At 51.3% G+C, this 13,737-nt stretch overlaps 1 protein-coding gene and 1 long non-coding RNA gene across 2 annotated transcripts; one reads left to right on the forward strand and one right to left on the reverse strand.

Moving 5' to 3' along the window:
- LOC140733278 (uncharacterized) lies at window positions 1-10,806 on the reverse strand. Its single transcript, XM_073056410.1, has 4 exons — window positions 10,656-10,806; window positions 9,141-9,970; window positions 2,368-2,451; window positions 1-539 (listed from the first exon to the last, which is right to left on the reverse strand). Exons 1-4 carry the CDS (start codon window positions 10,699-10,701, stop codon window positions 534-536), a joined length of 966 nt encoding a protein of 321 aa, XP_072912511.1. The 5' UTR covers window positions 10,702-10,806; the 3' UTR covers window positions 1-533.
- A 116-nt stretch (window positions 10,807-10,922) lies between these two features.
- Window positions 10,923-13,038, forward strand: LOC140733293 (uncharacterized). Its single transcript, XR_012100257.1, has 2 exons — window positions 10,923-10,977; window positions 12,643-13,038. It is a non-coding gene; the product is annotated as an uncharacterized lncRNA (long non-coding RNA).
- Window positions 13,039-13,737: the final 699 nt, after the last annotated feature.

A 13,737-nucleotide genomic window follows, 5' to 3' on the forward strand; every position in this document is an offset into this window, starting at 1 on the left:
GAGGCCACAGGTTTCATTTAATTCTCATTAGAAACATTCAATTTCACAGGAGGCCGGTGGCATCCGTATCACGGGATAGGACTCACCAACCTTCCCAGGACAGAGGCGTGATGCCCTGCCGCAGATCGTCGCCATTTCTAGCCGTAAGTGCAAAAGAAAGCGTGCAAGTGTAATGGGGTGGGGGGTGGGGGTGAAGCTGGGCTCGTAACCAGGGGCCAGTAGCAGATTGCTGTCCTCATGGCTGCTTCGGGGAAAGGGCCAAACAACCCGGCCGCTCGTTCCCCGGCAGCTCGGCAAACCCGCCACCCCCACCGGGTCCAGCAGGGATGAACCATTACCACCATCACCACACCCCCCACACCCCCAATTATCCCACCTACTGTGTCAGCCCCACTGCCTTCCACACCCCTCCCCGAATTTCCCTGAGGTGAGGCAATCCAGCTGTTGCTCGGAGCAAGGCGCCGCAGAGTCCAACGGGCTGAAGGTTTCCTGTCTCTCGAGGGGGGGCCGCGGTCGTTCCACACTGATCCACTTTAAATCTGCGGAGATTGAGGGAGGGGGTCAAAGCTGGAGGAGGGGGAGATCAAGCAGACACGACAACGGGGGTAGTCTCCTCGAAAGGTGGGGGGGTCGGAACGGTGGATGACATCTAGCAAGATCTGGAGGGGAAACACGAGGACACACACACACACAGTGAAATGTGTTGTTTTCGTTAACAACCAACACAACCTGAGGGTGTGCTAGGGACAGGTACGTCCACAGGACAGAGGAGCAGAAGGAGACCGCCTGGCCCATTGAGTCTGCTCTGCCAGTTCACACCGGCTGATCCTTCGTCCACCTCCTCAGACCCACTCCCTGGCCTTCTCTCTGTAGTCTTTGATGTCACGTCCAATTAAAATCCTATCAACTCTGCCTTAAATACACCCAACGACCCGGCCTCCACAGCTGCACGTGGCAACAAATTCCACAAATTCACCAGCCTATGGACGCCTCTCTATCCTGAGGCTGTGCCCTCTTGTCCTAGACTCCCCCCCCATGGGGAAACATCCTTTCCACATCTAGTCCTTTCAACATTCAAAAGGTTTCAATGAGATTCCCCCCCCCCCCCCCATCCTTCTAAATTCCAGCGAGTACGGACCCAGAGCCATCAAACGCTCCTCATATGATAATCCTTTCATTCCTGGAATCATCCTTGTGAACCTCCTCTGAACCCTCTCCAATGTCAGCACATCTTTTCTAAGATGAGGGGCCCAAAACTGTTCACAATACTCAAGGTGAGGCCTCACCAGTGCCTTATAAAGCCTCAGCATCACATCCCTGCTCTTGTATCCTAGGCCTCTTGAAATGAATGCTAACCTGGCATTTGCCTTCCTCACCACCGACTCAACCTGCAAGTTAACCTTCAGGGTGTCTGCACAAGGACTCCCAAGTCCCTCTGCATCTCAGACTTCTGAATTTTCTCCCCGTTTAGAAGATGGCCTGCACATTTATTTCTTCTACCAAAGTGCTTGACCATACATTTTCCAACATCGTCACCACACATTCCACAGCCAACTTAGAACGCTAGTGTCAGCAGAGTAACAGGAAGCCAATGTACAACAAGCAACAGCAGCAAAACAAACCCCTTACCCACCCCCCCCCACCCACACGACCAAGATCCAATCCCAGGTCGTGGCGCCTGTTGACCTATGACCTACAGACCGCGACCCCAGACTTGCTGTCATTTGCCCTCTGACCTCTGGAGCACAAGGCTTTGAAGGGCCAGCGATCAGCAATCGGTTGGGGGAGGGGGGGTGTTAATTCCTAACACTGTAGGGAGGTGCTTGTTTGTTTATTGGGGTACAGTGCAGAATGGGCCCTCCGAGCCACGTCATCCAGAAGTGTGGCCGCCCTCTTGAGCTGCTCCCAGCACATCCTCGGACTGTGTTGGTCATTGACGTAAATGATGCCTTTCACGGAATGTTTCAATGTACTTGCGAGAAATTAAACTCTTTTAAAACCTTTTAGAAAGTAAAGAGAAGCGGAGAGATGGAGGGAGAGCAGGGGTGGCAGGGGGCAGCAGGGCGGCGTACGGGGGGCCTGCGAGGGGGCAATGGGGGTGTGAACGAGGGAGGGGTGGGAGAGGACAATGGGGGTGCGAACGGGGTGGGAGAGGGCAATGGGGGTGCAAATGGGGTGGGAGAGGGCAATGGGGGTGCGAACGGGGTGGGAGAGGACAATGGGGGTGCGAACGGGGTGGGAGAGGGCAATGGGGGTGCGAACGGGGTGGGAGAGGACAATGGGGGTGCGAACGGGGTGGGAGAGGGCAATGGGGGTGCGAACGGGGTGGGAGAGGACAATGGGGGGGGGGAGGCTGCAGATACTGACCTTCTGGTTCAGCTGTTGATACTCGGTGGTTTTTGGACGCCGAGCAGCTTTAGAACGGCGACCCTCAATAACAACAGCGATAATCTGCAGGAGAGAGAGAGAGAAACGGGTAAAAATACAACTCGAAGATGATCATTCTGTGCCCAAAACCGGATGAACAAGGAGATGCACACAACAGTTGAAAGTGAACTTTGCACTGGAAGTGTTAAACGTCTGCAACAGGCTGATATATTAGAGACAGACTCTTAGATAGGGACATGGAGGAAAAGACAGAGAAGAGAGTGAGAGACATACAGAGACAGCTGTAGATAGAGAGATCAATGGATCAGCTCAGTGTTGAGGTGAGTGAAATTATCCACGTTGGTTCAGGAGCCTGATGGTTGTAAGGTAATAACTGTTCCTGAACCTGGTGGTGTGGGACCTGTGACTCCTGTACCTCGTACCTAGGCCAGGCAACACCCTGATGATAGATAGATAGATAGATAGATACTTTATTCATCCCCATGGGGAAATTCAACTTTTTTCCAATGTCCCATACACTTGTTGTAGCAGAACTAATTACATACAATACTTAACTCAGTAAAAAAATATGATATGCATCTAAATCACTATCTCAAAAGCATTAATAATAGCTTTTAAAAAGTTCTTAAGTCCTGGCGGTAGAATTGTAAAGCCTAATGGCATTGGGGAGTATTGACCTCTTCATCCTGTCTGAGGAGCATTGCATCGATAGTAACCTGTCGCTGAAACTGCTTCTCTGTCTCTGGATGGTGCTATGTAGAGGATGTTCAGAGTTATCCATAATTGACCGTAGCCTACTCAGCGACCGATGTTAAATCTCCCATGTTCACTTGCCAGTGCAGTCCACCTTTGCCAGTGTGGAGACCAGACTATTAAGCACTGTATAACCACTTTTCACTGTATAACTACTGTTTTCTACATACCCTGGTGTAACAGGTTGCTATTGGTGTTAAGCCTTCCACCCCTTTAGGGGTAAAGGTTGCCAACAGCTGCTCACCAGAGTCCTCTGTCCTGGGTCATTGTTTCAGGAGGCCCATCGAAGATCCTTCCTCTCCCAGGGATGAGGTATTTGGCTTTCCTGTCGCTCTGGGCTTTTAAAGGATGGGGGTGCTTATCCCGTGGCCAACCCGCCTCCTTACACAGCCGAGCTTGGGACTGTCCATGGTGGAGTTCCCTCTCATAGAATAATTCGGCACAGAAACAGCCAACTGCCCAACTTGTCCACTCTAAGATGCCTATCTGAACTAATCCCATTTGCCTGTGTTTACCCTTATCCCTTTCCTATCCATCTACACTGGTAACATAGAACAGGTCCATTAGACATAGGAGCAGAATTAGGCCATTCAGACCATCGAGTCCACTCCACCATTTCATCATGCCTGATCCCAGATCCCATTCAACGCCATCCACCTGCCCTCTCACCATATCCCTTGATGCCCCAACCAATCAGGTATCCATCAACTTCCACTTTGACTGTACCCACGGACTCCACCTCCCCCCCCCCCCCACACAGTCTGTGGCAGAGTGTTCCACAGATTCCACTCTTCCGCTAAAAAAAATTCCTCCTTATTTCTGTTTGAAAATGCTGCCCCTCAACTTTGAGGCTATGCCCTCTAGTGCTGGATACCCCCACCAGAAGAAACATCCTCTCCGCATCCTCCTTATCTAGTCCTTTCAACATTCGGCAGGTTTCAATGAGACACCCACACATTTTTCTAAATTCCAGTGAGTACAGGTCCAAAGCTGCCAAACACTCCTCATTTGTTAACCCCTTCATTCCCAGAACAATCCTCATAAACCTCCTCTGGACTCTCTCCAATGGCAACACATAAGGGACCCAAAACCATCTACAATACTCCAAGTTCAGCCTGACGAGTTGCTTATAAAGGCTCGGCATTATCTCCTTGCTTTTATATTCTATTCCCCTTGAAATAAATAGCAACATTGCATTTGCCTTCTTTACCACAGACTCAACCTGTAAACTGACCTTCTGGGTGTCTTGCACAAGGAGTCCTGATTCCCTCTGCACCTCTGATGTTTGAACCTTCTCCCCATTTAGATAATAGTCCACACTATTGTTCCTTTTACCAAAGTGCATTGTCACACATTTCCCAACACTGTATTCCATCTGCCACTCTTTTTGCCCATTCTTCCAATTTGTCTAAGTCTTGCTGCAACTTCCTCAGCACTACCTACCCCTCCACCTATCATCGTATCATCTGCAAACTTTGCCACAAAGCCATCAATTCTGTTACCCAAATCATTGACAAACAATGTGAAAAGTAGGGGTCCCAATACTGACCCCTGAGTGACACCATTAGCCACTGGCAACCAACCCGAAAAGGCCCCCTTTATTCCCACTCGCTGTCTCCTGCCTGTCAGCCATTCCGCTATCCATGCAGAATCCTTCCTGTAGTGGCATAGGACTTTACCTTAAGCAGCCTCATGTGTGGCACATTATCAAATGCCTTCTGAAAATCTAAGTAAGTGACATCCACTGCCTCTCCTTTGTCGGCCCTGCTTGTTACTTCCTCAAAGAATTCTAACAGATGTGTCAGCAAGATTTCCCTTTACAGAAACCATGCATACTTCGACTTCTTTTTAAATCATTAGTCTCCAAATATCCTAAAACCTCATCTTTAATAATGGACTCCAACACTTCCCCACCACTGAGGTTAGACTAACTGGCCTATAATTTCCACTCTTTTGTCTTCCTCCCTTCTTAAAAGAGTGGAGTGACCACGCCAGAATCAGCTGATTCTTTCAGGACTCTGGGATGTAGTCCATCTGATCCCGGTGACTTATCCACTTTGAGTTTGCCTAGCACTTTATCCTTCATAATAGCAATGGCACTCACTCCTGCTCCCTGACAGTCTCGGACCTCTGGCACACTGCTAGTGTCTTCCACAGTGAAGACTGAAGCAAAATACTCTGGAGTTCATCTGTCATTTCTTTGTCCCCCATTACTACCTCACTAGTATCATTTTCCAGTGGTCCAATATCAACTCTCACCTCCCTTTTACTCTTTATAAAACTGAAAAAACTTTGGTATCCTGCTTTATATTATTGGCTAATTTACCCTCCTATTTCATCTTCTCCCTCCTTACAGCTTTTTTAGTTGCCTTTTGTTGGATTTTAAAAACTTCCCAGTCATCCAACTTCCCACTCTCTTTTGCAACTTTATATGCCCTTTCCTTGGCTTTTATGCAGTTCTTAACTTCCCTTGTCAGCCACAGTTGCCATTTGAGAACAACTTCTTCTGTGGGACATATCTATCCTGGGCCTTGTGAACTATTCCCAGAAACTTCAGCCATCTCTGCTCTGCCATTATCCCTCCTCCAATCCATCTGGGCAAGCTCCTCTCTTGTGCCTCTGTAATTCCCTTTATTCCATTGCAATACTGATACATGTGACTTATGCTTCTCTCTCTCAAATTACAGTATGAATACAATCATATTATGATTACTGCCTCCTAAGGGTTTCCTTACTTTAATCTCCCTAATAAGCTCTGGGTTATTGCACAACACTCAATCTAAGACAGTCTTTCACCAAGTAGGCTCGAGCACAAGCTGCTCTAAAAAGCTATCTTGTAAGCATTCAACAGATTCCCTCTTTTGCAATCTGACACCAACCTGGTTTTCCCAGTCCCCTTGCATATTGAAGTCCCTGATTACAATTGGGACATTACCCTTATTATGTGTCCTTTCCAACTCCCTTTGCAATCTCAACCCCACATCTTGCCTACTATTTGGAGGCCTATATATAATTCCTAAAATAGCTTCTTTACCCATGCAGTTTCTTAACTCCACCGACAAAGATTTGACATTGTCTGACCCTATGTCACCTCTTTCTAAAGATATAATTCCATCTCTTACCAACAGAGCCACACCACTGCCTTTGCCTTCCTGCCTGTCCTTTCGATATAAAATACATTCCTTGATGTTAAGCTCTCAACTATGGCCTTCTTTCAGCCATGACACAGTGATGCCCACAACGTCAGACTGACCAATCTCTAATTGTGCCACTAGCTGGTCCATCTTATTATGAATGCTACGTGTTAAATACAGCACCTTCAATCCTGGACTCTTCACCCTCATGAGTTTTGCCTCTGTGGTACAACCTAACTCTCTGCTCTGTCTGCAGTTGTATCCAATCACTGGTTTGTGCTTCCTTACGTTCATGTTACACCTACCTGTAAACCTGCAGGCTCATCCTCAGCTCTTTCATACTAGTTCCCACTCCCCTACCAATAAACCACTCCCAACAGCTCTAGCAAACCTGCCCCCCAGGGATATCGGTCCCCCTCGGATTCAAGTGCAACCCGTCCCTTTTATACAGGTCACACCTGCCCCAGAAGGGGTCCCAATGATCCAGAAATCTGAATCGCCGCCCCCTGCTCCAATTCTTCAGCCGTGCATTTATCCGCCACCTCGTTCGGCTGCACAAGAACCTTCTATCCGATCCCCCAAAGTGCAACACTGTACACTCGGTAGCAGTGAGAGGGCAAAGCAGCCTGGAGACTGGGGGCCGTAACTATACACTTGCCCCCAGCACCCGATAAGTACAGCCTTTCCCCTCCTCACCCTGCGAGATAAACGCACAGTCCTCCGTAACACAGAGGCCGCTTTATTAGGTGCACAAGAGGAAACCCGGTGTGCCCCTCTGCTGCTGTAGCCCATCCACTTCCGAGAAGCCCTTCTGCACAGCGCTGTTGTGATGCAGCGTTACTTCAGTTACTTTTCCCTTCTCGTCAGCTTGCACCGCTCTGGGCACTCTCCTCTAAGGTCTCGCATCAATGAGGCATTTTCGCCCACAGAACTGCCACTCACTGGATGTTTTTTCTTATTGTTCATACCATTTTCTGTAAGCTCTGGCTGTTGTGCGCGGGGACCCCTGAGGGATCAGAGGTCCTGAGATACTCAGTCCACCCCGTCTGGCACCGACAATCATTCTGCCGTCAGTCACTTAGATCACATTTCTAAAGTCTACAGAGAACGGTGCGAGAAATGAAACAACAAGCATCCAGCGAGCAGCAGTACTGTGTTCAAAAAACGCCTCGTTAAAGAGAGAGGTCGAAGGAGACTGGCCAGACTGGTTCAAGCTGCCAAGAAGGCGACGGTAACTCAAACTGTTACAACTGTGGCACGAAGAAGAGCATCTCTGAACGCACTACACGTCAAACCGTGAAGCGGACAGCCTACAGCAGCAGAAGACCACACCAGTTTCCTCTCATGAGGTGGCCACCGAGAGCCAAGACAGATTTACGAGGACGTTGCGAGGACCTGGGGTTTACAGGTTCATTCCTTGCACCGTAGAAATGGCTGACAATATAAAGGCATACACAATCACAAAGACAATCGATCGGGTAAATACACCCCGTCTGTTTCCCAGGGGAAGGGAATCAAAAACCAAAGGACATACCGTAGGCTGAAGGTGAGAGGGGAAAGATTTAAAAGGAAACTTGAGGAGAAACTTCTTCTCACGGGAGGTAGTGGGAACACACAGGACCATAAGATTACGGGGGCAGAGTCAGGCCATTTGGCCCAGCAAGACTGCTCTGCCAATAAATTAGCTGCCTTCAAAGCCCTGTCTTCTGGTCGCCTTCCTGTAACTCTCAATTCCCTTATCAATCAGGAGCCGATCCATCTCCACCTGAAATACACCCCACGACTTGGCCTCCACTTCCCTCTGTGGCAATGGATTCACAGATTCACCACCCTCTGGCTAAAGGAACTCCCCATCATCTCCGTTGCAAAGGGACCCCCCTTTATTCGGAGGCTGTGCCTCCTGGTCTTGACTCTCCCACCACTGGAAACCACCCTCTCCATGTCCACTCTATCTCGGCCTTTCAGTATTTGCTAAGTTTCAGGGAGGCCCACCTCGTTCTTCTAAACTCCAGAGAGCACAGGCCCAGAGGCATCAAACGCTCTTCATCCGTCAGCCCTTGCATGCCCGGAATCAGTCCTGTGAAAGAGCTGCCCGCGCATAGGGGTCGAGGCAGTTACAGGAAAGGTTTAGAGGGATACGGGCCCGGCACAGACAATTGGGCTAAATGGTAAATTGCCTTCTTACTCGGAGGCCGAGTGAAAAAACTGTCTTGCAGATATCCATACGGACCCATCCGTTACAATGCATTGAAGTGGAATGACAGAATGCAGGGGGAGAATTGTGAAAGAGAGATTGCAGTGCAGGCAGACAATAAAGCGAGAGAGCGTTAACAAGGCAGATTGTGAGGGCCGAGTCAACAGTCTGATAGCAGCGGGGTAGAAAGCCATCCTCGAGCGGTTTTGAATCTTCCGCGTGACGGGATGGGAGGGGGAGTGGGGGACTGCGGGCGGGGTCTTCGATGTTTTGCTGGGGCGGCGGAGGGGAAGCTGGTTCCTGGGATGCGCCGAGCAGCGTCCGCAGCTCCCTACGGTTACCGTGCCAAGCCGCGATGCTTTCTATCGTGCAGCTAAGTCGGCGAGTGTCGACGGGCTGTGCCAAGTTTATGTGGAGGTGCCGGCGAGCTTTCTCGTCGACGCGGTTGGACTAGGACATGCTATTTGGATTGGGCACACCAAGGAACTCGAAACTCAGATCTCAGCACCCTGCATGTAAACAGCAACATGTTTACATGTGCACCAGCCTTCCCAAAGTCGTTTGTATTGCTGATACGGAGGAACACCACGTTACCAGCTTAGACGGACACTTTGGCTAGCATGGAGCTGTTAGGCCAAAAGGCCGGCGATGGTGCTGTATGGAGTGCTCACCTTGCGTTTATTGTGGTAGGTGACATACAGGATGGCCACGATGACGGCGGTAGTGACCAGGTAGGCGAAGAAGTGGCTGCTCTCAGGCTCGTCCTGGGGCACCGAAACGACGTCAGCCTTCGGCCCCAGGTTGCCAGGGCCGAGCTCGACGGCACCCGGGGTCTTGTCCGCCTCTTTGTCCTCAGCTCCCTCTGCCACCACCTCTGGGTCCCCCTCCTTCCCTACTGGTTCCGGGGCTCCATCCTCCTCTGTTGGCTCCGGGCTCCCCTCCTCCCTTGCTGAGTCCGGGCCCCCCTCCTTCCCTACTGATTCTGGGACCCCATTCTTCCCTGCTGATTCTGGGCCCCCCTCCTTCCCTACTGGTTCCGGGCTCCCCTTCTTCCCTACTGGTTCCGGGGCTCCATCCTCCTCTGTTGGCTCCGGGCTCCCCTCCTTCCCTACTGGTTCCGGGCCCCCATTCTTCCCTGCTGGTTCCGGACCTCCCTCCTTCCCTGCTGATTCCGGGCCTCCATCCTCCTCTGTGGGCTCCGGGCTCCCCTCCTTCCCTACTGGTTCCGGGCCCCCATTCTTCCCTGCTGATTCCGGGTCTCCCTCCTCCCCTGCTGGTTCCGGGCTCCCCTCCTTCCCTGCTGGTTCTGGGCTCCCCTCCTTCCCTGCTAGTTCCGGGCCCCCATTCTTCAGTGCTGGTTCCGGGCCCCCATTCTTCCCTGCTGGTTCCGGGCCCCCATTCTTCCCTGCTGATTTCGGGTCAGGCTTATTCCCTACCGCAACCCCACCATTCTCAGTATCGCTGCTCTTGTCCTGGGCTTGCGGAGAGGCCAGCAGGGAACCTGCGGGGTGGGGGAAAGAGACGAGTCAGCGAATGAGCACAAGAGCAACGTTGCAGAGTCATCCGGCAGGTGGACCCAGCGTGGACCGGGAGGGTTGAAAGGTGACCAGAGGAGGCGCGGGTGGACCCAGGGGAGGGGTGAGGAGTGACCGGAAGGGGGCAGGTAGACTCAGAGCAGCCGGGGACGGGGTGAGGAGTGACCGGAAGGGGGCAGGTAGACTCAGAGCGGCTGGGGAGGGGTGAGGAGTGACCGGAAGGGGGCAGGTAGACTCAGAGCGGCTGGGGAGGGGTGAGGAGTGACTGGAAGGAGGCAGGTAGACTCAGAGCAGCCGGGGACGGGGTGAGGAGTGACCGGAAGTGGGCAGGTAGACTCAGAGCGGCTGGGGAGGGGTGAGGAGTGACTGGAAGGAGGCAGGTAGACTCAGAGCAGCCGGGGAGGGGGCGAGAAGTGACCGGAAGGGGACAGGTAGACTCAGAGCGGCCGGGGAGGTGTGAGGAGTGACCGGAAGTGGACAGGTGGATAGAGCGGCCGGGGACGGGGTGAGGAGTGACCAGAAGGGGGCAGGTGGACAGAGCGGCCGGGGAGGGGTGAGGAGTGACCAGAAGGGGGCAGATGGACCCAGAGCGGCCGGGTGGGATGGAGAGAGGGGTAAGGCTGAGCGCGAGATGGACCCGGAGTCCCTCACCGCATAACAACAACAAGGGGACGAGCAGGAGCCGCCGCCGCCTCATCACTGGCACCGCGATCGATCACAGTTTCCCGCAAAGCCCGGGCTGTATTACCGCGGCCGCTGGACGGGAGTGCATCCGCTTCCGGCTTTTGCTCCGTTCAATGGCGTTTCCTGCGGTGCCGTGAGCCGATCCTGATTGTGATTCCGACTCCGCAGTTTCGCTGCCGCCCGGTCAGGTCCTGCTCACGTGATCAGAAGTTACATCACCTGAGCGGAAGTGGGGCGATCGGGGTGGAACTAAGGTGCGGTGGGTCGGGCAGCCTCTGAGGTTGGGAAGGTGCGTCGGCAGGAGCAGCGAGAAAACGGAGTCTTAGCCCTCCAACGGGGAGTGGAGGGGCAAATAATTGTCACAGAGAGGGACAGCAGGAAGCACTCAGCCTATCGAGCCGGTGCTGACTATCCACACCCAATTACACTGATCTATTTTCTCAGGGTTAAATCAGAATCAGGTTTATTATCACTGGCATATGTCGTGAAATTTGTTGTTTTGCGACAGCTCAGGGGTGTGTGCTTAGCCCGCTGCTCTACTCTCTCTATATTCATGACTGTGGCTAGGCGTAGCCCAAATACCATCTATAAATTTGCTGATGATACAACCATTGTTGGTAGAATCTCAGATGGTGACGAGAGAGTGTACAGGAGTGAGATATGCCAACTAGTGGAATGGTGTTGCAGCAACAACCTGGCACTCATCGTCAGTTAAAACAAAAGTGCTGATTGTGGACTTTAGGAAGGGTCAGACGAAGGAACACATACCAATCCTCACGGAGGGATCAGAAGTGGAAAGAGTGAGCAGCTTCAAGTTCCTGGGTGTCAAGATCTCTGAGGATGTAGTTATAAAGAAGGCAAGATAGCGGTTCTACTGTATTAGGAGTTTGAAAGGATTTAGTATGTCAACAAATACACTCAAAAACTTCTACAGATGTACCGTGGAGAGCATTCTGACAGGCTGCATCACTGTCTGGTATGGATGGGGCTACTGCACAGGACCGAAAGAAGCTGCAGAAGGTTATAAATCTAGTCGGCTCCATCTTGGGTCCTTGCTTACAAAGTACCCAGGTCATCTTTAGGCAGCAGTGTCTCAGAAAGGCAGCATCCATCATTAAGGATCCCCAGCACCCAGGGCATGCCCTTTTCTCACTGTTACCATCAGGTAGGAGGTACAGAAGCCTGAAGGCACACACTCAGCGATTCAGGAACAGCTTCTTCCCCTCTGCCATCTGATTCCTAAATGGACTTTGAATCCTTGGACACTGCCTCCTTTTTTAATATACAGTATTTCTGTTTTTGCATGTTTCTTATCTATTCAGTATACATAATTGATTTACTAGTTTATTTTTTTTTCTCTCTTCTAGATTACCTATTGCATTGAACTGCTGCTGCTAAGTTAACAAATTTCACGTCACATGCCGGTGATAATAAACCTGATTTTGAGCTGTACATTGCAATACATAATACACAAACTATAAATAAATTAAGAAATAAATATTAAATAAGTGAAAAAAAAGCAAATAAGTTTTCATGTGTTCATTGTCCATTCTGAAATCTGACAGTGGAGGGGAAGAAGCTTTTTCCTGAAATGTTGTGTGTGTTTTCAGGCTCCTGTACCTCCCCCCTGATTGTAGCAATGAGAAGAGGGCATGAGGGTCCTTAATGAGGGATGCTGCCGTTTCGAGGCTTCGCCTTTCGAAGGTGTCCCCGGTGCCCACGATGGCGCTGGCGGAGCTGGCATCTTCCTGCATCTTTTCCCGATCGTGTGCGGAGTCCCGCTGTGCCGGGCGGGGGTGACGCAGCCGGTTGGAGTGCTCTCCATGGCACACCGGTAGAGATTTGGTGACAGACCGCCTCCCCCCCCCCCCCAAAAACCCCTAGTGAAATACAGCCGCTGTCAGTATTGCCACTTCTTTATAATGGCATCAACATGTTGCAATTGCCCCCACAGATTCTGCTGCTCGCCTACTCCCTCAGGGCAACTTACAGTGGCCAGCCAATCTCCAGACCCTCGCTGGCCGTTTGCATCGTGGTCTGGTACGGCAGCTCGGATGTGCGGGAGGAGACCGCAGAGAGTCGGGGACCTCAGGGGCAATCCCTTCCCTCCAGTGGCAGGATCAACAGTCCTCGGGCAACACACCCGACTGCAAGTTTTGATGTAATTGTGACAGGTAAAGCTAAAGGTTCAGTGACAATTACTCCAGCTCTCGAACTAACCGGCCCAACACCACGCGGGGACGTACTGCGTCACTGTAAATTGTCCTGTGGGTGAAATCGGGCGTTCCAGTGCTGGAAGGGGTTGTTCTGTGCTGGATCTCGAAATAAAATAAAATAATTTCTCTCCGTGTGTTGCTTGGATTTCCAGCATTTGCAGATGTTTTCGTTTCTTTCACTGCCTCGGTGTGACCACTTCGCACGAGCGTGTTGTTTTGAGTTCTCTCTTGTATAATTTATGGTAAATTTACATTTTTCTTGTGAATGTTGCATCTCTGATGCTGCAAATCCATTTTTCTTTGCCCCCCCCCCCCCCCATGCAAACGACCCAGTGTAACTGCTGGCTCGACACTGAGAGGCTTTGACTGTGGGAAGCAGCAGATTGAGATTTAGTTAGCGCATCCACGTCGGAATATGCAGCGACCTGCGTTGTCTGCGTCGACAACCAGGGATGTGCTGGGGCAGCCCGCAAATATCACCACACAATCCACCCCAACATAGAATGCCCACAGTGTTCATCAGAGTCATGGAAGCAGCGGTAACAACGTTAACACCAGCCCAGTTCCCAGCCACCCTTCCTTTAACCAAGCTATCAAAGTTTATTTACATAATAATCACACAAGGTACAGACATTCAGTATTTACAAGACAGTAGTCCACTCAGATTATAATATGGTCACTACCCAGTCAATCCCCCGGGGGGACCCCCCACTGTACCCATTGGGACCGCATGCTCCCTCTGCAAGGACAGCCAGGACGGATGTATCCTCGGAAGAAGGACAGGCAGTCGGCCCGTGCGATGCTCTCTGCTTTCCGCCACCTAAACCCGTGAA

The sequence above is a fragment of the Hemitrygon akajei genome, chromosome 1 (genome assembly GCF_048418815.1).
Source record: "Hemitrygon akajei chromosome 1, sHemAka1.3, whole genome shotgun sequence".
Lineage (NCBI taxonomy): Eukaryota > Metazoa > Chordata > Chondrichthyes > Myliobatiformes > Dasyatidae > Hemitrygon > Hemitrygon akajei.